The 23614-nt window shown below is 41.1% G+C and overlaps 1 protein-coding gene across 1 annotated transcript; it reads right to left on the bottom strand.

The window, feature by feature from the left end:
• Positions 1 to 3088: 3088 nt before the first annotated feature.
• Positions 3089 to 23280, bottom strand: LOC130928074 (gastrula zinc finger protein XlCGF28.1-like). Its single transcript, XM_057854300.1, has 4 exons — positions 23098 to 23280; positions 19387 to 19491; positions 7961 to 8029; positions 3089 to 4534 (listed from the first exon to the last, which is right to left on the bottom strand). Exons 1-4 carry the CDS (start codon positions 23207 to 23209, stop codon positions 3390 to 3392), a joined length of 1431 nt encoding a protein of 476 aa, XP_057710283.1. The 5' UTR covers positions 23210 to 23280; the 3' UTR covers positions 3089 to 3389.
• Positions 23281 to 23614: the final 334 nt, after the last annotated feature.

The raw sequence follows: 23614 nt of genomic DNA, 5'->3' as shown, positions 1-23614 counted from the left end.
TTTTACTTATATACAGAGATAAGAGGCAGAGTGGAGTAGATACAAGCATTCATTTGGGCCGTGCTTTTAATTGGCAAAAGCTTTTTCATCTCTCCCACAGCACCTATAAATATTGTGGGAAGCGACGTGGGGAAAAATGATAGGAGTTGATCTTTTTCTTAACACCCTGAAGTGTACCCAACTCAGAGAATATATAGCCATTGCAGCCACCACACACAGTCATGGTTGCACCACTTCCCATTATGCGTTTGGGCAGAACGGTTAAGTCGCTACAGTATCATTTACTGAAAGTTCAACAAATACATTAGGTGGCACTATTTAGTAACAATATACTCACATTTATCCTTTAAGAATTACAAGTCTTTCTATCCGTGGATCCCTTTCACAGAAAGAATGTTAATAAAGTTAATGCCATTTTGTGGATTTATTGTTGCAATAAACAAATACAGTACTTATGTACAGGATGTTGAATGTATATATCCGTATTGTCTTATCTTTCCATTCCAACAATAATTTACAGAAAAATATGGCATATTTTAGAGATGGTTTGAATTGCGATTAATTCCAATTAATTAATTTTTAAGCTGTGATTAACTCGATTAAAAATTTTAATCATTTGACAGCCCAAGTTAAATGTACACCTTATGCCTAATATATACATAACACAATAAAACAGAATTGTTGTGGAACTCAAAATGTTGACTGGGCAGTAATGGACTAGGAACATTAAATCATTAGTAACATCAAATATTACACTATACACCAAAGTATATCAGTAACCGTGTCCTTAAGTCTTTCTTAAGTTGTCCCCTGACCTTTTTACCGCGACAATATAATGAAAACCTGAAATTATGGCTTTTAGTTTTGGCCACCCCAAGATTTTAAGTGGCCCCATCTGGCCACCCCTATGAAAAATTTCTGGAGGCGCCACTGCATGGAGACTCATATAAGGCTAAGGTAGGTGCCTGTTTTGGTTTTAGGTCAGTAGCAGCGTTGGTTTTGAAAATATTTGAATTTGAAGTTTTTTAAAATAGGCCCCCTACGGATCGGCCCCGTTTCACATGTCCTGTCAAACATTATGTAGTCTATGGTTTTTGTAATGGTTTTTGTATAGTAAAAATTCGTTTTTGCGCCATGGTAAAGTTTAACCCCTCACAAAAAAAAAACTCGTTTGTGAGCCAGTATTTTTTATTTTTTTATAATTAGTATTTTAGCAATATTGAACAAAACGTTAAATAATAAATAAATAATAATTAATATAATTTTCCATATTAATTTAATTACAGTATTTTGAATGATTGGTAATTTTTGGAATTTGGGTTCTGCTGTTGCAAATATTAAATGTGAAAAGTGTAGTTTGAAAGGGAGAGTATGATACAAATAATGCCACTTAACTTTGTAATGAAACGGCGAGCCGTATAATACGGATCCAACACAGACGAGGAAGTTTGTGTAGAATTTATTGCAAAAAAACCAAGGGAGCACGTCAGAACACGCGAGAAAAAATACAAACAAAAAGGCGCACGAACCGAGTCGGCGAGGAAACCAAGGGGAAGGCGTCGATGGCCAGAAAAGGCAAAAAACAAAGTAAACACGTAAAGTAAAACTAACTAAGCAATAGTCCGACACTCGTATACGGTGACAGTGTCTTTCAATAATGAGCGCTCCTAATGCGCCACAGCACAGTCCCGCCCATCCAGCTGAATCATCTGCTGGTATGAAAAGAAAAACAACTGAGAAGGCAGACATATGGAGTCACAGGAGTGCCAAAATTAAAAATAAATAAATGAATGAATAAATAAATAAATGAATGAATAAATAAATATAAAGAGAAATAAATATATAAATAAATAAATGAATAGGTAAATAAATGAATGAATAAATAAATATAAAGAGAAATAAATATATAAATAAATAAAAATATAACGGTATACTTTGTCATTGACATTTACTTTTGGTCATTAACAACCACAAATGGAAAAAACAATGACAATATTTTTCATTGACTTTTACTTTCTGTCATTGAACACCACAAACGGAAAAAACAATGACAATTGTATTTTTTGCCTTTGCCTTTTCTGTTTGGCTTTTACATTGTCATTGTCATTTGTCGATCGCCTTTCCTCTAGGGAATGTAAATGGTAAATGGTGTTATACTAATGGCAAATGCGCAGAGAAATGGTCTGTCAATCAAGTGACCTTGGGAGGGGCTTTCCAACCAGGAATAGTAGTCGATAACTGACTTCAAGCTAAAATGGGAAAATGTCTTTTTATAAAAAAAAAAAAAAAAAAAAAAAAAGAGATCAGGAATGAAGATATTTTTATTGTTAATCTACTTCTTTTGTTTTCGAAATTTTACATCAACAAATGTAAGTTCAGCAAGCTGTTACCATCTTTTTCTCACTTCCACAATGAAACGGTATGCTACATAAATCTGTTGAAAAAAATCAAAGAATAGGAAAGCGGAGAAAATAATTGATATTTGTGAAAAGCTACGACTTTTTTGTGAATAGTTGATGATAGTATTATTCTTTTATTTTTTTTCTCTGATATGCAATGTCGTCATGATTATGAACGCGAAGATTCGGACATAGAAAATAATTTTTCTTTGAATGGTCTGGCATGTGTGCCGAATAATATATTTTATAATATATTTTTTTGCCGGTCTAGAAAAATGTATTTCTATCGTTGAATCTATCACATAAAAAGTCTGTCCATATCCATATCTATCCAGTCTATCCTATCAATAAAAACCGCACTTGCGACTCGATAACCGACGTCACTTTCGTCCAGGTAAACTAGGAATAATTAGTTATCGACTACTATTTCTGGTTGGAAAGCCCCGCCCAACATCTTTTGATTGACAGACCGTTTCTCTGCGCATTTCCCATTTACATTCCCTAAAGAGGAAAGGCGATCGACAAATGACAATGTAAAAGCCAAACAGAAAAGGCAAAAAAATACAATTGTCATTGTTTTTTCCGTTTGTGGTTGTTAATGACCAAAAGTAAATGTCAATGACAAAGTATACCGTTATATTTTTATTTATTTATATATTTATTTCTCTTTATATTTATTTAGTCGTTCATTTATTTACCTATTCCGTTATTTATTTATAGATTTATTTCTCTTCATATTTATTTATTCATTCATTTATTTATTTTTAATTTTGGCACTCCTGTGACTCCATACACACAAACATTACAAACTTAATAGAGTTCAATCAGCTGAGGTTTTGGGAATAGGGTGGATGTACATCATACAACAATTGGACAAAGCAAGGCACCAAAAGTATCAGTCCTCAACAAGATTTAAGGAAGCTCTATGGAATACAATCGTCCTACGTGCACAACATCTGATGAAGCCAAGATGGATGACAGGCAAAACAGTCATTGGCCACTGCTTCTCACTTCAATACACAAGTGTCTCTTCATCAAATCCTTCCGAATGAATCTTTGACCACAATCTGAGCAGGAAAAAGGTTTTTCGCCAGTGTGGGTTCTTATGTGTCGTTTTAAGTGTTGCTTCCGAATGAATCTTTGACCACAAACTGAGCAGGAAAAAGGTTTTTCGCCAGTGTGGGTTCTTGTGTGTCGTTTTAAGTGATGCTTCCAAGTGAATCGTTGATCACAAACTGAGCAGGAAAAAGGTTTTTCGCCAGTGTGGATTCTTGAGTGTTGTTTTAAGTGATGCTTCCAAGTGAATCGTTGATCACAAACTGAGCAGGAAAAAGGTTTTTCGCCAGTGTGGGTTCTTGTGTGTTGTTTTAAGTTGCTCTTGCGACTGAATCTTTGACCACAAACTGAGCAGGAAAAAGGTTTTTCGCCAGTGTGGATTCTTGAGTGTCGTTTTAAGTGATGCTTCCAAGTGAATCGTTGATCACAAACTGAGCAGGAAAAAGGTTTTTCGCCAGTGTGGGTTCGTGTGTGTTGTTTTAAGTTGCTCTTGCGACTGAATCTTTGACCACAAACTGAGCAGGAAAAAGGTTTTTCGCCAGTGTGGATTCTTGTGTGTATTTTTAAGGAACTCTTGCAACTGCATCTTTGACCACAAACTGAGCAAGAAAAAGATTTTCCGCCAGTGTGGGCTCTTGTGTGTTGTTTTAAGGTGCTGCTGCGACTGAATCTTTGACCACAAACTGAGCAGGAAAAAGGCTTTTGTATTGCATTGTATCGTATTGCATTGTAAGGTGAGTGTGATGTGGTGGCATTTCTGTCTGACGGAGCGATGATAATGTCTGCTTTCAATCCTTCTGTTGAGCTGCTGCTACTCCCCTCTCTTGGAGGCTCCGCCCCTCTGCTGGCCTCACTCGGACCATCTTCACTCTTCAAGGGCTCACCACTCGACCTGGTGTTATGCTCCTCCTCTTCCTCCTCTTTAACGCACGGCTGGTCTTCCTCCTGGTTTTTGATTGGAAGTTGCTTCTGTTGACAGGATTTTGGCTCCTCCTCTTTGATTTGGGGGAGCTCAACATCCTCTTTAACGCCAGGAGAGTGTGGCTGCTGCCACTCAGCACCAAGATATTTTCTGAAACCTGCAAGACACAAGAAAACCATTGACATATTTTATGGTCTTTCCTTTTTGCAAAACCTGAAGAAGACGAGTACAGTGCTCCCTTGGGGTTTCGTGGATTCAGTGCATGGTGCGGTTTTTAAAAGAATCCACAAAAAAATAGTGGGAAAAAATATGCGGTTTCATTTTGAGCCGCAAGAAACATTGTTTCGCGTAGAAATGCGTCCGAAAAAAACAAAGACCGAAAGTTTACCATCGAATTGTGTGAAGTACTTTAGTCCTCTTGTGAAAACGCGGTGTATGGAAGCTTTATACTCGTATTTAGAGATTCATGTTTGTATATAAAAAATTTGTACTCATATTTACGCATTTGTGTTCGTATTTAGGCATTTGTATCAGTAACCACCAAATTCTGACGTTGGATTTTTTTTGCGGGTGAGTGAATAACACTTTCTTTTCGACGACTAGGAATCTTGTCTGTGGACTATTTCAAGTTTACGGCTACGAATCAAAAGCGCTGAACGCCGTCACGTCGGACTCGGGGAAGACTAGGTTATCCTTTCACGGCGCATGCGCCGAAACAACAAAAATGGCTGATTGCAGTGTTGTGCGCGGATCTAACTTGGCAGTTGGAAGTGATGAATCGCTGGTAAACACAATAACGTGTTTGTCCAATATCAACTGATTGAATATCAGCATTTAATTGTGACTAAATGTTTTCTATTGTCACAGCACGATGCCTGTGTATGTAAGTGTACTTGTTAGTATGTTTATAAAACATTTCTAAATGATAAATCTGATCGCCCAATTATTGTAAATTTCGGACTATAAAGTGCACCTGTTTAGAAGCTGTCATACACCAAATTTGACAGAAAAATGGTATTTGTTCATACATAAGCCGCAGTAGTTCTTACTGTATTATGCAAGGGCGTAGGTTTGCATAGGGGCGGTAGGGAAAAAACACTGCCAACTTCAGGATGCTGAAATTGTCCCCAACAACTTTCAAGCAACCTTATTTGCAGTGTAAAATATGTTCAGTTATATAGGTCATTTAGATTGTCTTCCCATATGTTGTAATGATAGAATTGACCCTACCAATATTAAATAAGATATTTTCAATTTGTTCAGACTTATATTTACCCCTTTTTCACTTCCCGAATGTACCGCTCCATTTTTATTTTCCTCAAACGCATGTTTTAATTGCTGAGGAGTTAGTTACTAATTTGCGGGATAACATTTAATGACATCTGTCATATTCATTAGCGGCCGTGATAGTGTAATTTCATAATTATGACGGTCTTACGGCAGTCTTATGACGCCACTGTCAAATAAAATGTTACCTATTAACCAGGGGTGAAAGTGAGCCATAACGAGGCGGAACGGCGTAGCGGGATGAACTTTTCAGGCGGAACCCCATTCCGGCATTCGATGCTTTGATCCTGAAAATATGACGGCAACTGTCAAAACCCCATGTTTGAAAAAAACCCTGCTACGCTGCACGCGGGTGTTAAAGCCTGACCCGGACCGATCAATTAGCTTGATTTGCAGGCCCGAAGCCGAAAAAATACCCGGAAAATTGTATGTATCATTTGTTAGGACTCAGGAGGAGGAGGAAATGCAGGGATGCGATGCGTGGTTGCGTTTTGTGTGATCACATTTGTATCGATGCCCGTCCATAAAGATAACAAATTAAAGCCTGTCTTTTGTAACAATTTCTCCCAGTTAAACAATAAACATTTATATATTTTATATTTGTGTGTCCATTCTATCAGGCGGATAGTGGATTTGACATTTATTTTAATCTCTTCGAGTTGGCAGAAAAAACCCAAGTTTTCTCAATGTTTAAATAGCCTATATATTTTTATGATCATTATAAATGCATTTACACAACGAAATAACGCTGAAAAAGTTTGTTAAATATATTTCTCGTATGACAGCAAAGCATCACATTCGTTTACATTCAGCGAAGCCGACACAGGTTTCTGCATAGCATCTTCAACAATCAATTTGAAGCCTTTCCATCCATTTTTACATTCCTTAATTTAACATCCATACATCGTCTTAGTATACATATATAATTATATATATGTATGTATATATAATGTTTTTTTACTTATATCTTTATTATCCAAAAAAAAAAAAAAAAAGCCAATGTTTACAGTATATTATCTTCAATTTCAAAGTATATCCTATGTTCTTGAAGAGTTAAAATTGAGGTTTTGTTTCTAAATTTGAGGAAATATAAAAATTAGATGGCCTTTTAGATGAAATTTTGTAAATCAGTGAAAAAACACTATTTTAAATGGAAATCAGCAGGGCCGGAGTGGGACTCCTTTTCGGCCCTGGAATTTCATGCCTCAGACCGGCCCACTCATTTAAAATTATGTCATTATGCATACACGTGTTAAGTTCAGTGTTCTCTAAAGCCGTGTACTGTAATTCTGTGTATTCCAATTCAGTGCAGGTAATGGTTGTTTAACAAGGTGGCTTTATTTTAACAAGTGCAACACGACATATTCTGAACAAATTTAAAAATGGATTTAAAAAAAAACTATATTAAATGATACATTTGAAAAATAAATTAGGGCTGTCAAAAAATTAAAATTTTTGATCGAGTTAATTACAGCTTAAGAATTAATTGTAATTAATCGCAATTCAAACCATCTATAAAATATGCCATAATTTTCTGTAAATTTGTGTTGGAATAGAAAGATAAGACACAAGATGGATATATACATTCAACATACGGTACATAAGGACTGTATTTGTTTATTATAACAATAAATCAACGAGATGGCATTAACATTATTAACATTCTGTTAAAGCGATCCATGGATAGAAAGACTTGTAGTTCTTAAAAGATAAATGTTAGTAAAAGTTATAGAAATTTTATATTAAAACCCCTCTTAATGTTTTCGTTTTAATAAAATTTGTAAAATTTTCGATCAAAAAATAAACTAGTAGCCCGCCATTGTTGATGTCAATAATTACTTACACAATGCTCATGGGTGCTGAATCCTATAAAATCAGTCGCACCCAAGCGCCAGCGGAGGGCGGCAAAACTCCATAAAACACAATTAACAAGTGGGCATGTCATTGTACTGTCATTTAAATCTGTCTGAGCAGGGGATGTGCGTTAATTGCGTCAAATATTTTAACGTGATTCATTTAAAAAATTAATTACCGCCCGTTAACGCGATAATTTTGACAGCCCTAAAATAAATGAATAAATAAGACCTTTTCTGCAACATCAAATATTAACAAAATGAGTGCTTACAGATAAAACAAACATAGCAACATAACAATATGAAAAATAAAGAATACGTATTGCACATTGTCACAACTTCTAATGATACTATTATCCATTTTCCATTTCCACTTTAAGAACGCCACGTAATTGATTATATTAATTCTAATGTTCACTCGCTGAACGACATGGCAATCCTACCTTCCAGCTCTGCACCTGTGGTGTGTTCATTATGGCTAATGCTTGCTGCTACATATCCCTTGTGAGGTGCTACAAGAAGCCAAAGTTTCCACAATTAATCAATTGTTAAACAATTATCAAACGGTGCAAGTTGCATTTTATTCGCCATCTGGCCTTACCACTTTCGGTGTAATCCTCTGTAGTTTGAGGCAGCAAGGTCGTTGCATGAAAAAAATTAGCTTTTTTCGCGCATTTTGCCGATTCTTTCACGAGTGCTTTTCTCTTTTTAATTCTTATTTTTCAGCGCCACCCTTGCTCTTTTTATCCATCCGAGCACCGAGATAGCAGCTAATTTGGCTCAATACAGACTACAATTAGGGGGCGGAGCTGCATGCTGTATTTTTCGTCTCCACACGTGTGGATGAGTCTGGAAAAAAAATAATACTGTTTTTTTTTTTTTAAGACGGCCCACAGGGACAGCGGTAACAGAATGTAAGTTATACTCAGTGACACTGTCATAAATAAACACCAAACAAAAAATTATAACAGTGTAATTTTTTTTTTTTTTTTTTTTAATAAAACCCGGACCGGCCCATCTGGCCGGCCGGCCCTTCTGGAATCGTCCAGAAGCTCCCGATTAGTCACTTCGGGCCTGGAAATCAGTTTCTCATTTATGCCTTGTTCCAGTGTGATGCAGAAGCCTAATGCATGTACGAAACCTATTAATTCATTTATTCATTTTCTGAGCCGCTGAAGTTCACGAAGGTCACGGGGGCGCTGGAGCCAAGGGAGTTCCGGCAAGAAATTCTAGCCTCTTTCACCCCTACTATTAACCCAATAAATCAACAAATTAGCTGCACTGGATCCCAAGATTCAAAATCAAGGAAAAAAAGTAGCAGCTTATAGTTCGAAAATGATGGTACCTATATTTTGATATCTGCCTACCATCGTTACCCTAAAACTGTTGAGTCACACTCAATTATTGTTCTAAAAATCTTAAAATATGACCCAGACCAATGAGATACTAAATGTTGTTTAATGCCAAGTTTACAAAATTCTTGATGAAAAATGCGTTGGGCGGCAGTGTAGGTCAGATGGTTAAAACTAAGACCTCCCAATGAGTAAACTTGATCAATTGTCTGCACTTTTGACTTTTTTGATGCAAAATTAATTAAATTCTACTAAGGGGTCCTTAGCCGACTTTATTGAAAAAAAATTATTTGAATGCAGTTCATACATATTACTGTATATAAATAATACAATACAATACAATACGATATAATATAATAATCAGGGGTGCACATAAGTGGTCCGCATGCGCGCATGCGAACTGGACGTAGACAAACGCGCTGGCCCTCGACGGCTTCCATGCGCTTTTGCGTACCGATGGCTGACCACTGTATTTGCGGCGGACACGAGAAAATAACTTCTCAAAATGTCGAAGAGGCAGGCCACACTGACTAATTACTTCCGTGTTCCCCCACCCCCGTCAAAAGACAGACAGACGACAGAGACGTCGCCGGAGCTACCGAAAAAAAGGACTTTTGCTGAAAAGTGGCTACAGGAGGTACCATGGCTAGAAGCAAATGATGCTCGCACGGAAATGCTGTACAAAATGTGCCGTGAGAATCCCAATGTCGCCGATAAGAGCAGCTAATTTTATGTAGGGTCAAAGAATTTCAGCCATCCAAAATTTGAAAAGCACGAAAAAAAACAGCGCATGTGGCAATTAAGCAAACTATCGATGTCAAACAGGACCCCACTCGCCCTATGGACAAGTGGCGGAATGTTAGGGCCTCCGCCCCTCCCTCCTGACACCTAACCCACCTTGGGCAGGTGCACGTGTTTTTATCTGATTACAGGTTGAGACGGGTGGAGCGGCCACAGGTGTGGGCAACTAACAATCAGCCTTCCTTAAAAGCCAGTGGACGCCACCACCTCGTCGCCCGATCAACTCGTCTGGTTACTTCCATCAGTTGCATCTCGCCATTCCTTGATTCATTGTTTTTTATTACTGGTTGTTGACATTTTTGCTCTTGCCCCAGGACTTGTCTTATGCGCGCCGATTGTCGGATTCCAAGCCTGCCTCTTCCCAAGCCTCCGCTTCGCCTCCCTGCTAACCCCTCCAAGCCTGACGTCACCCGCCTTCTGCCTTGGCGCTCGTGTCATCAATATTTGTGTTCACCAATAAAATATATCATTCCTCACAACCGGCTGACTGCTTTGGGATCCCCTCCTTCTCACGCAACCCTAACAGATTGATCGGGCCATCATGGATCCCGCAGACACAGCCGGCTCACCCACGTCACTCGCCGACCACCATCAAGCCATAGACTCTCTTCAGTAAGGTAACGGACATAACTCATGCACTCCAATCCATCCAGGCGCAACTCACACCACTACCTCAGGCACGCACGGCCCCGTCACCCCTACGTCACCCCACCGCCTCGCCAAGCCACATGCCCATTGCTAACCCAGCGTCATCGGCTACGGGCCGAGAACCCCACGTTCCCGCACCGGCTCCTTACGACGGTAACCTTGGCACGTGTCGGGCTTTCTTAGTCCAGTGCAGCCTTGTTTTTGAGCAACAGCCATCCATGTATCAGGGGGACAGAGCAAAGATAGCTTACCTTATTGGTAGGATGCGCGGGACCACGTTGGATTGAGCTTCCTCCATATGGGAGCAGGGTTCCCTCCTGTACACGTCATACTCCCGCTTCACAGAGGAGATGCGCAAAATCTTCGACCATCCCGTCCGCGGTAGAGAGGCCGCTAAGCGAATTATGTCCGTGCGTCAAGGGTCTCGGAGCGTCGCGGGATTCTCGATCGAGTTCCGGACACTGGCCGCTGAAAGCCATTTCAACGACGCGGCGCTCCAGGAGATTTTCACCGGCGCGTTGAACGAATCTCTTAAAGACTAATTGGCTACGAGGGACGAGCCGGATTCGTTGGACAGTCTGATTCGATTATCGATTCAAATCGATAATCGCCAGAGGGAGAGACGACGACAACGCAAGGAACAGCCGGGCGCTCCGCGCACTCACTTCGCGGCCCTTCCGTCCCTGCCTCCACTTCTTGTACAGGCCACAGACGCTGCGCCGGCGCCCCCGCCCCCTGCTGACCAGCCCGAGCCCATGCAATTGGGTCGGACCAGGCTCTCCCAAGAGGAGCGCACACGCAGGTTTGCTGCTCAGTTGTGCATTTACTGCGGTCAGGGGGGGCACTTTATACGCAGCTGCCCGGTGCGTCCGGGAAACTGCTAGGCTCACCAATAGAAGAGGGATTACTGGTGAGCCACGTGTCCCAAAATTCCTCACGTCGGCTCCAGCTCACCGCTACACTCTCTTGGAGGGATCACTCCCGCACAGTCACAGCCCTTGTAGACTGTGGGTCAGACGAAAATTTCATAGATCAGAGCCTGGTGAACCAGTTGGGGCTGGAGACACACCCACTTCCTGCCCCGTTAAAGACGACTGCGCTTGATGGACAGCCCCTTTTCAGCATGAGCCGACAGACTGAAGCCTTCGACGTCCTTTTATCTGGCAACCACAGAGAGGTGAGCTCCTTTTTCGTTTTCCGTAGTCCTCGTACACCCTTGGTCCTTGGTTTGCCTTGGCTGAGAACTCATAACCCCACCATAGACTGGACACACCCCAAGTCAGGAGTGGCCATTACGTCGATCGCGATCGACCAGTCGATCGCAACGCTAGTGTGGGTAGCTCGCAGCATCAAAAAAAAATATATATATATATATATATATATTTTTTTTAAATGTACATAGTTAATTATGTTTTGTGAACAAACATAATTTACCGTCCATTTGTTATTTATATTTTTTTAAACGTACACAGTTATTTGTGTTTTGTGAGCAACATAACGCCGTATGTTGCTCTTAAGGTAGATCGCGGGAGGTTGTCTCATTTAAAAGTAGATCTTGGAGCAAAAAACTTTGAGCACCCCTGCCCCAAGTTAACGTTATGGAGTGAATATTGTCATACTCACTGTCTGAAATCTGCCCTAGTGCCTACCCGGTCGGTCCGCGAACTGTAGCAACCTGACCTCTCTGCGGTGCCAGAATGCTACCACGACCTGGGGAAAGTTTTTAGTAAGGACCAGGCAATGTCAATCCCTCCTCACCGTCCATACGACAGTGCCATCACTCTGCTTCCTGGTGCGACTCTCCCAAAGGGACGGCTTTACAACATCTCGCTACCAGAGAGGGAGGCAATGAAAGCTTACATCACAGAGTCCCTGGCCTCAGGTATTATACGTCCTTCTTCCTCCCCAGTCGGTGCGGGGTTCTTTTTTGTGAATAAAAAAGATGGCGGCCGAAGACACTGCATCGACTTCCGGGGCCTGAACAACATCACAATTAAAAACAAATACCCTCTTCCTCTTATGGATTCCGCCTTCACCCCCCTCCACGGGGCTACCATCTTTACGAAGTTAGACTTACATAGCGCCTACCACCTTGTCTGTATTAAGGAGGGTGACGAGTGGAAGACTGCCTTTAACACGCCCCTGGGTCATTTCGAGTATCTAGTGATGCCCTTTGGGCTCACTAACGCCCCTGCGGTCTTCCAAAACTTGGTTAATGACGTCCTGGGTGATATGATCAACAGGTTTGTGGTAGTCTATTTGGATGACATCCTAGTGTTCTCAAACACACGATCAGAACATGAGATCCATGTCCGTCAAGTCCTTCAGAGGCTCCTCGAGAACCGGCTGTATGTAAAAGCTGAAAAGTGTGAATTCCATGTTCCGGAGACGGCTTTTCTTGGTTCCATCATAGGAAAGGGGGAGCTACGTATGGACCCGGCAAAAGTGACGGCGGTTCTGGACTGGCCTCGCCCCTCCAACAGGAAGCAACTGCAGCGCTTTCTCGGGTTTGCCAACTTTTACCGAAGGTTCATCCGCAATTACAGCCGGATAGCGGCCCCCCTCACAGCTCTCACCTCCACTGCCAAATCGTTCCTCTGGTCAGACGCTGCAGACACCACTTTCAGTGACCTTAAGAGCCGGTTCACCTCCGCCCCGGTGCTGGTCCACCCCAGTTCATCTTTGCAATTCATCGTGGAGGTTGATGCCTCAGAAGCGGGGTTGGGCGCTGTGCTCTCCCAACGCCAGCCCGCCGATGGCAAGGTCCACCCGTGTGCTTTTTTTTTCCCCGCAGAACGGAATTACAGCATCGGGGACAGAGAACTCCTGGCGGTCAAACTAGCTCTGCAGGAATGGCGCCACCTCCTGGAAGGCACCCCACAGCCCTTTGTCGTGCTCACTGACCACAAGAATCTAGATTACCTCAAGTCAGCGCTGACATTAAATGTTTTTCTAAATGTTTTGCAATGTTTTTCTGCCGCTTTGACTTCACCCTGTCCTACATTCCAGGATCCAAAAACATCAAGCCCGACGCCCTTTCATGTCAATTCCAGACTGTCGAACCTAAGGAAGAACCTGCCCCGATACTCCCACAAACCCGCTTCCTTGCCTCCGTGGAGTGGGATATCGAGCGCAAAGTAAACGACGCCCAGGGTGAGCACCCAAATCCTCGAGACGGTCCCTAATCTGACATGTTTGTACCCCAGGAGCTTCGTGCACAAGTGTTAGAGTGGGCTCACTCATCCCGACTCTTCTGCCACCCCGGCATCCAGAGGACTCTGACTGTCCTGCGCCAACGATTCTGGTGGCCCACCATGCAAGAGGACACACGATCCTATGTCCAGGCCTGTACCGTATGTGCTCGCAGCAAGACATCCACCAGGCCCAGCAGTGGACTCCTTCGCCCGCTACCCATCCCGAGCCGACCCTGATCCCACATAGCCCTGGACTTCGTCACCGGTCTACCCCCTTCCAAAGAAAACTCCGTGATCCTCACTGTAGTGGACAGATTCTCCAAGGCCGCCCATTTCATCCCTCTTCGCAAGCTCCCATCAGCCACGGAAACCGCAACCCTGCTCAATGACCACGTTTTTCGTCTACACGGCATTCCGGCAGACATAGTCTCCAACAGAGGACCTCAATTCACCTCGCAGGTCTGGAGGGCGTTCTGCAAAGCCCTTGGGGTGGGAGTGAGCCTCTCCTCCGGTTACCACCCGCAGTCCAATGGCCAGTGTGAGCGCACAAATCAACAGCTGGAGGCAGCCCTCCGTTGCATCACGCAAGCTCACCCCAACACCTGGAACAATCACCTACCTTGGGTGGAATATGCGCACAACACTCTGCCGAATGCCTCGTCAGGTATGTCCCCGTTCCTTTGTTCATTGGGTTACCAGACCCCGTTGTTCCCCACGCAGGAACGGGACATAGCAGTCCCCTCGGTCCAGGGTCACATCAAGCGTTGCGCCAGGGTCTGGGAGCAGGCGCGCTCGGCGCTCCTCCGTGCCTCCGAGAAGTCCCGTGCGCAGTCCGATCGTCACCGTGCGCCCGCGCCGGTTTACAACGTCGGCCAAAAGGTATGGTTCTCCTCCCGATCCCTGCCTTTGAAGACTGAGCCGGCGAAGCTCGCCCCCCGGTTCGTCGGCCCCTTTGAGGTCATCAAGGTGGTGAACCCCAATGCCGTGCGTCTTCGGCTCCCTGCTCATTATCGGGTGCACCCCACGTTCCATGTCTCCCACGTCAAGCCGGTTTCCACAAGTCCCTTGCCCCCCCTGTTCCGCCCCCTCTGTTGGTCGACGGGCATCCGGCCTACAGGGTGGAGCGGCTTCTGGATGTTCGCCGCCGTGGCCGGGGGCTCCAGTCCCTGGTCGACTGGGAGGGCTATGGCCCGGAGGAGCAGTCCTGGATCCCGGCTCGGTGGGTGTTGCCCCGTGCGCTCATCCGGGATTTCCACCATGCCTATCCCGGGGCTCTTCGTCGTGCGCTGGGTGGCGCCCGTAGGCGGGGGGGTCCTGTTAGGGCCTCCGCCCCTCCCTCCTGACACCTAACCCACCTTGGGCAGGTGCACGTGTTTTTATCTGATTACAGGTTGAGACGGGTGGAGCGGCCACAGGTGAGGGCAACTAACAATAAGCCTTCCTTAAAAGCCAGTGGACGCCACCACCTCGTCGCCCGATCAACTCGTCTGGTTACTTCCATCAGTTGCATCTCGCCATTCCTTGATTCATCGTTTTTGATTACTGGTTGTTGACATTTTTGCTCTTGCCCCAGGACTTGTCTTATGCGCGCCGATTGTCGGATTCCACGCCTGCCTCTTCCCAAGCCTCCGCTTCGCCTCCCTGCTAACCCCTCCAAGCCTGACGTCACCCGCCTTCTGCCTTGGCGCTCGTGTCATCAATATTTGTGCTCACCAATAAAATATATCATTCCTCACAACCGGCTGACTGCTTTGGGATCCCCTCCTTGCTCACGCAACCCTAACAGTGGAATAGGGCGGAATAAAGGTAATGAACAGCGACATGCACTGACAAACGTGTTTTTGCTCACATTTTACAAAGCTAAACATGCACGTTCAATGAGGTCTTATGAGGAGGACATCCCACTTTTAAAAAGGCTTGGAGTTAATGTGGGAGCCGCATAATGCCCTTTATTTTGAATTGGTGCTTTTTATTTCTATACATTTCACTTCAAAGTAATGGCAATTTTGTTGTGCCAGTTGATGTTAATCAAGCATTAGTTGTTAATATAATTAATTAAAGTTAATTGGCTCTAAGTAACGCTTGTCATAAATTTATCGCATCAGGCGGATCGGCTCTCAAGCTCAATGAGGACCAAGTTACATCTCCAGGTCCTCCTCTGAGAACCTGGGCAAAAAAATTATGTGCACCCCTGGTAATAATATATAAATAACGCCATTACATAACGCCGTTATTTTTTCAGTAACGGGGTAATCTAACTAATTATTTTTTCCGCCGTTACAACGCCGTTACCGTTAATGACGGTCAAAAGCGGTGCGTTACTTACTTTGAATAAATTGAAGAAACTACCAGCAGTAGCGGGTCTACTCTGCTCTATTTATTTGTCATCCAAGACTTGGGGTGCGTTCAGGTTCATGGCAATGAAAATAGTAAACACACATAGCCTGTCTTTGCAAGAACGATGGAGTTGCCGTTTGATACGGTCATAATGTGCAGGTCCTGCACCCATCTGCAGCAAAACTGTTCGTAGCTTTGTAGTGATTTGTAATTTCGGAATCGCTGATGAGTTTAGTAACATACACCAAACAATAAATACAGCAGAATGTCCATTTCACGTAATTGTGGAAGCCCGTCGACATCTTTACTCCATTTGTCTTCGGCTTGCTCGTAAGGGTTAACATTGTTCACATCCTTAAGTTTGATCCCATATCTGTTCTTAGCCTTCGTAACGAGTTTGTCTCTTTATCGAACTGGCAAGTTAAAAGTTTAATGTCCCGCGAGCCAGACCTGCTTCCAATATGGCTGCGTTGTTGTCAAATCTCACGTGATCCCCATTCTGTGATGTAAACGCTCGAGCCGGTGTTTTCACACACAAACTGGAAAAGCGGGTGCGGCAAACACACACAAGCGAAACAGATGCAGAGGGATATGATGGCAGAGCATTCAGAGGAAAATTTGTCCTTTACGAGGTGGAGATATAAACACTATTTCAAGTTGGTCGAAATTAAAGGAAAGAACGTGCATGTAAAGCAGACATGTCCAAAGTCCGGCCCGGGGGCCTAATGCGGCCCGTGGTGAAATTTAATCCGGCCCCCAGCCTCTGTCATAAAATCAATAACGTTTGGCTCGCACAAAGACTTAATAAATTGGTCAGCAGTACTAATACCAGCATATGAAGTAGCGTACACACTAAATGCTGCTCCTCATTTACCCACCAAAAGTCAGCAGCACTCTAAGCAACATTACCCCGTGTGACCCTTCCAATTTTCTAAAATGGCGACAATCAACAAAAAAAAAGTTGACTGCGACAGCCGACGCTTCAAGGATAGGTGGAAATTGGACTATTTCTTCACTGAAATACGCAACAGCTGTGTCTGCCTCATTTGCAAAGAGACAGTCGCTGTTTTTAAAGAGTTCAATATGAGGCGATATTACCAAACAAGACACTCTGACATGTACGACAAGATTACAGGGAAGATACACAGAAATTGAAGCTAGTTTAATTTCACACCTGCAGTATTTTGCAAGAGCCCGAGAGTCGAAAGAGAACGCCACAAAGGCTAGTTATGAGATTGTTGAAATTATGAATTAAAAAAAAAATAATAAAGCAAATGTGACGCACAGAATGGCTTGCTAAAATTTACTTAAATATATTGTTCTATGTAAATTTTTACCACACCAAATCCAGCCCCCTTTGCAAATAGTTTGGACACCCCTGATGTAAAGTGTCATTTATGTCCCGGGGCAAAGCTTTTGTCGACATGTGTGGTAAGCAATTCAAATCTATTTATTTTTGTTGCACTTCAAGTGTAGGATAAATCTGTTGCTTGTGAGGTGCAATAAATATTACAAGGTTCTATAACACAACTACTTGTCTGTTCTTCTCTATTCAACGGACATGAATACTGCTCAGAAAATGTCAAATTCTTTGACACGCAACAACTTCTTTTTAAAGTAACGGAAATAGTTACTTTCCCTGGTAACTAGTAAGTTTTACTATAGAGTAATTCAGTTACTAGCTCTGTTACTTTTTGGAAGAAGTAGTGAGTAACTGTAACTAATTACTTTTTTAATTATGCTCTCTAATGCTCTCGCCTCCACTTAGGGTTTTGGTTAGAGCTGTCCCGACTAGTCGACATTGTCGACGTCATCGATGACGTAAATCCGTCGACGAGCACAACATCCCGTCGACGGTTAATGAAGTGTTAAAAAAATATATGCTTGGAAAGTTCAGAATGTCGGACGCTTGGTATGCAAGCGGGGAAATCGGCACAAAGCCAAAAAAGCGCACCAGAGAGTCCAAAACATTGACTTATTTTTAAAGAAACAAAGGAGGGTACACTGTTGTGTCCTGTCTCTTCAATGCCAAGCTTGGCTGCACGTCGGTCGTGAATGATAATGACAGGAGATTGTAAGTCCATCTAACTAACTAATGATATGTTTTATTGAAGTCGCTAAGCCTGTCGCGATATGCAATGATTCCATTTATCGCATGGTAAATAAAAATGAGGGCGGTCATTTTCACGGCTGCGTTTTATCATTGCGTGCGCGTGCGTGCGTACATTTGTGCGTGCGTGCTGATAGCATATGAGACTCCATTTCTTTTCTGTCATCAACACGCTGTAGAATTATAGTTCAGACATACAAAATAAAGAAAACACATCTATATTAAACACTATCTACGTTAGCATTGCTACATTGAGGTGAATGGGGAAAAAAGACGACCTACTTTAGCCTGCTATAAAACAGGCAGCCTTGTCCAAAACTTGCAGTTAAAAGGTGACACTTCAAACATGAAAAATCGCTGGTTAACAGCATTTGCAAAAGGATAAAAAAATCTATTACTGACACCAAATGCAATGACAAAAAGTGTTTTTTTGTGGAATGTAAAGCGGGGTTAGGGTTAGCGGTTTCGCGAGCGTACTAACAGTTAACATTTCAAAATAAAAGCATGTCAATAACGATTTCTGGAGTTAATCCCACATACTTCAGAATCTACACTAAGAATACCTTTAAAATGACACCCTTTATGAAAAGTCTGATTGGCAATGAATAATTATTATAATACTATTATATATATAGTACTACAGTATACTATAATATTAATGCTAGGTATTTTTTTAAGAATTGTTTTGAATCATGTTGGAAAGGTGAAGTATGTGTTCTGAATGTTTACATTCCATTCTTTTTGCACAAGTTAATTCCATCAGCACTTGAACTCATTAACTCATTGTTTGTGATTTATTATTGTTATTTATCTGTTTTTTTGTACTTTTTAATAAAGAATTTAAGTGTTCCAAAATGTTTTTCACTTGATAAGCGTCAACAAAAATTTCATTGCTAAATTAGTAAAAAAAAAAAAAAAAAAAAAAAAAAGTTTTTGAGAATTGATAAGCGTCAACAAAAATTTCATTGCTAAATTAGTAAAAAAATAAATAAAATAAAATAAAAATCTTTAATTAAAATATTAGTCGACTAATCATAAAAATAGTCGGGAGAAAATTAGTTTTTTAAATGCCCTTCTGTTCAAAAATTTTCTTCACCCAGAAAAGAGAGATTTTAAGCTTTCTAATGATGTATCACACATGCATAATGGACAATTTTGAAATTTGGCCAAATTGGGAACTTCAAGCCACATGAGTGTTTTCCGCCAAATATATATGTATACATCATGTAATTACTTCAAACAAAGACAATCATTTACATAGAAGGAAATCTTTCGATCGATGCAGTGGTGCAACCTGATGATGGCTAACGAGTCCATTGCACAGCTACTAAGTAAGCAACACCACGATGTAAAAGGAATGAAAGATACTATATTAGACTGAAAAAACATTTCGGTACTAATGAGGAAAAAGCAATGCTTGGGATGACCTCTAATGTGTATGAAGTCTTCTTCTTCCTTAATGGATGGCGACTCTTCCTCCTCGTCCTTGATGCATGCAGACTCAGGATAATGGGCTTGGCTGACATACAGATCTGCAACGCCACAAAAAAAAAAAATCTTATTTCTTCATTTTCAAACTTGTGCCCCCAAAGTTGATTTCTGTTGGAGAAATTTCATCCTTGACATTTTTTTGTTTATACGTGCTTTATTGTCTTCCAATCCAGAACAAAAGTCATTCAAAGTGCTAGACATCACATTAACCGTGATCAGTGGCGCCCCCAGGGGGTGGCCAGGGGTGGCCACGGCCACCCCCATAAATTGGTTGGCCACCCCACTGGCCACCCTGCTTGCCAGTATATCGTTAGATTGTTGTAGCATCAATTATGCATTTCATCCCAAATGAATGCATTTTTGTTTTGTTAAATGTAGGGCTGTCAAATTTATCATGTTACGGGCGGTGATTAATTTTTTTAAATTAATGACGTGAAAATATTTATCGCAATTAACGCATTCGCTGTACGACTCATTCACGCATTGCAGCAAACAGCCTACAATAGCGCCGTTTTACTTATATACAGAGATAAGAGGCAGAGTGGAGTAGATACAAGCATTCATTTGGGCCGTGCTTTTAATTGGCAAAAGCTTTTTCATCTCTCCCACAGCACCTATAAATATTGTGGGAAGCGACGTGGGGAAAAATGATAGGAGTTGATCTTTTTCTTAACACCCTGAAGTGTACCCAACTCAGAGAATATATAGCCATTGCAGCCACCACACACAGTCATGGTTGCACCACTTCCCATTATGCGTTTGGGCAGAACAGTTAAGTCGCTACAGTATCATTTACTGAAAGTTCAACAAATACATTAGGTGGCAATATTAGTTACAATATACTCACATTTATCCTTTAAGAATTACAAGTCTTTCTATCCGTGGATCCCTTTCACGGAAAGAATGTTAATAAAGTTAATGCCATTTTGTGGATTTATTGTTGCAATAAACAAATACAGTACTTATGTACAGGATGTTGAATGTATATATCCGTATTGTCTTATCGTTCCATTCCAACAATAATTTACAGAAAAATATGGCATATTTCAGAGATGGTTTGAATTGCGATTAATTCCGATTAATTAATTTTTAAGCTGTGATTAACTCAATTAAAAATTTTAATCATTTGACAGCCCAAGTTAAATGTACACCTTATGCCTAATATATACATAACACAATAAAACAGAATTGTTGTGGAACTCAAAATGTTGACTGGACAGTAATGGACTAGGAACATTAAATCATTAGTAACATCAAATATTACACTATACACCAAAGTATATCAGTAACCGTGTCCTTAAGTCTTTCTTAAGTTTTCCCCTGACCTTTTTACCGCGACAATATAATGAAAACCTGAAATTATGGCTTTTAGTTTTGGCCACCCCAAGATTTTAAGTGGCCCCATCTGGCCACCCCTATGAAAGATTTCTGGAGGCGCCACTGCATGGAGACTCATATAAGGCTAAGGTAGGTGCCTGTTTTGGTTTTAGGTCAGTAGCAGCGTTGGTTTTGAAAATATTTGAATTTGAAGTTTTTCAAAATAGGCCCCCTACGGATCGGCCCCGTTTCACGTGTCCTGTCAAACATTATGTAGTCTATGGTTTTTGTAATGGTTTTTGTATAGTAAAAATTCGTTTTTGCGCCATGGTAAAGTTTAACCCCTCACAAAAAAAACTCGTTTGTGAGCCAGTATTTTTTATTTTTTTATAATTAGTATTTTAGCAATATTGAACAAAACGTTAAATAATAAATAAATAATAATTAATATAATTTTCCATATTAATTTAATTACAGTATTTTGAATGATTGGTAATTTTTGGAATTTGGGTTCTGCTGTTGCAAATATTAAATGTGAAAAGTGTAGTTTGAAAGGGAGAGTATGATACAAATAATGCCACTTAACTTTGTAATGAAACGGCGAGCCGTATAATACGGATCCAACACAGACGAGGAAGTTTGTGTAGAATTTATTGCAAAAAAACCAAGGGAGCACGTCAGAACACGCGAGAAAAAATACAAACAAAAAGGCGCACGAACCGAGTCGGCGAGGAAACCAAGGGGAAGGCGTCGATGGCCAGAAAAGGCAAAAAACAAAGTAAACACGTAAAGTAAAACTAACTAAGCAATAGTCCGACACTCGTATACGGTGACAGTGTCTTTCAATAATGAGCGCTCCTAATGCGCCACAGCACAGTCCCGCCCATCCAGCTGAATCATCTGCTGGTATGAAAAGAAAAACAACTGAGAAGGCAGACATATGGAGTCACAGGAGTGCCAAAATTAAAAATAAATAAATGAATGAATAAATAAATAAATAAATGAATGAATAAATAAATATAAAGAGAAATAAATAAATAAATAAATGAATAGGTAAGTAAATGAATGAATAAATAAATATAAAGAGAAATAAATATATAAATAAATAAAAATATAACGGTATACTTTGTCATTGACATTTACTTTTGGTCATTAACAACCACAAATGGAAAAAACAATGACAATATTTTTCATTGACTTTTACTTTCTGTCATTGAACACCACAAACGGAAAAAACAATGACAATTGTATTTTTTGCCTTTGCCTTTTCTGTTTGGCTTTTACATTGTCATTGTCATTTGTCGATCGCCTTTCCTCTAGGGAATGTAAATGGTAAATGGTGTTATACTAATGGCAAATGCGCAGAGAAATGGTCTGTCAATCAAGTGACGTTGGGAGGGGCTTTCCAACCAGGAATAGTAGTCGATAAATGACTTCAAGCTAAAATGGGAAAATGTCTTTTTATAAAAAAATAAATAAATAAAAAAAAAGAGATCAGGAATGAAGATATTTTTATTGTTAATCTACTTCTTTTGTTTTCGAAATTTTACATCAACAAATGTAAGTTCAGCAAGCTGTTACCATCTTTTTCTCACTTCCACAATGAAACGGTATGCTACATAAATCTGTTGAAAAAAATCAAAGAATAGGAAAGCGGAGAAAATAATTGATATTTGTGAAAAGCTACGACTTTTTTGTGAATAGTTGATGATAGTATTATTCTTTTATTTTTTTTCTCTGATATGCAATGTCGTCATGATTATAAACGCGAAGATTCGGACATAGAAAATATTTTTTCTTTGAATGGTCTGGCATGTGTGCCGAATAATATATTTTATAATATATTTTTTTACCGGTCTAGAAAAATGTATTTCTATCGTCGAATCTATCACATAAAAAGTCTGTCCATATCCATATCTATCCAGTCTATCCTATCAATAAAAACCGCACTTGCGACTCGATAACCGACGTCACTTTCCTCCAGGTAAACTAGGAATAATTAGTTATCGACTACTATTTCTGTATACATCAAATATTACACTATACACCAAAGTATATCAGTAACCGTGTCCTTAAGTCTTTCTTAAGTTTTCCCCTGACCTTTTTACCGCGACAAAATAATGAAAACCTGAAATTATGGCTTTTAGTTTTGGCCACCCCAAGATTTTAAGTGGCCCCATCTGGCCACCCCTATGAAAAATTTCTGGAGGCGCCACTGACTGTGATTAAAAATTGGAATCCCTTGATAGCACTACTGTTACCATTAAAAATGAATTCTCATCACCGTGATCTGTCATGTACAGTGTACTTATCATCGAAAGTAAACCAACCTTCTAGTCTGTGAAGAACAACCTTGGCGTGCATTTGTTTGCACACAGTCGAGTGTCGGTGACGTGGGGGCTCCTCTTTCTCGCCACAAAGTTCCTCCGGTCTCGCGGACATTTTCTCACTTGATTTGTAAATGCTGAGACGAAGATTAGCTAATGATTTTTTAGACCACAATGCTGGACACATCGTCGAGAAAAGAGGAAAAAATGGCGAGTCTTTATCTTTAATATTCTTTTTGTCTATTTCTTTGATCTCTTTCAATCGGGAGAGCGGCTGTTGCAAGCGACTCAACATCGCACAGCCAATCACGAGATTAGCGCCAAGCAAGTCAAAATCTGCGCAGCCAATCACGAGCGTGGTCCGATTGCGGAAGAGGAGGGCTGTTCATCGTTGTCTAAGCACTTTACATTCACACACTTTTATGGAAGATTTACGTTTGTAAATTCGTTAGCAAAGGTCACTAATGGAGTTGTATATGTGCATTGTATGTGTTTTTTTTCCCTTCGCGATGCTTATACA

This window comes from Corythoichthys intestinalis, chromosome 13 (assembly GCF_030265065.1).
Source record: "Corythoichthys intestinalis isolate RoL2023-P3 chromosome 13, ASM3026506v1, whole genome shotgun sequence".
In the NCBI taxonomy this organism is placed as follows: Eukaryota; Metazoa; Chordata; class Actinopteri; order Syngnathiformes; family Syngnathidae; genus Corythoichthys; species Corythoichthys intestinalis.
The sequence above is the reverse complement of the archived record's forward strand: the minus strand, read 5'-3'. Positions and strand labels throughout refer to the sequence as shown.

Coding starts and splice junctions, on each gene's coding strand:
- LOC130928074 (XM_057854300.1), bottom strand. CDS start 23,209: ATGTCCGCGAGACCGGAGGAACTTTGTGGCGAGAAAGAGGAGCCCCCA. Junction 8,030..19,386: donor AGACTTCATACACATTAGAG/GTCATCCCAAGC, acceptor GGCTTCTTGTAG/CACCTCACAAGGGATATGTA. Junction 4,535..7,960: donor CACAGGTGCAGAGCTGGAAG/GTAGGATTGCCA, acceptor TGTGTCTTGCAG/GTTTCAGAAAATATCTTGGT.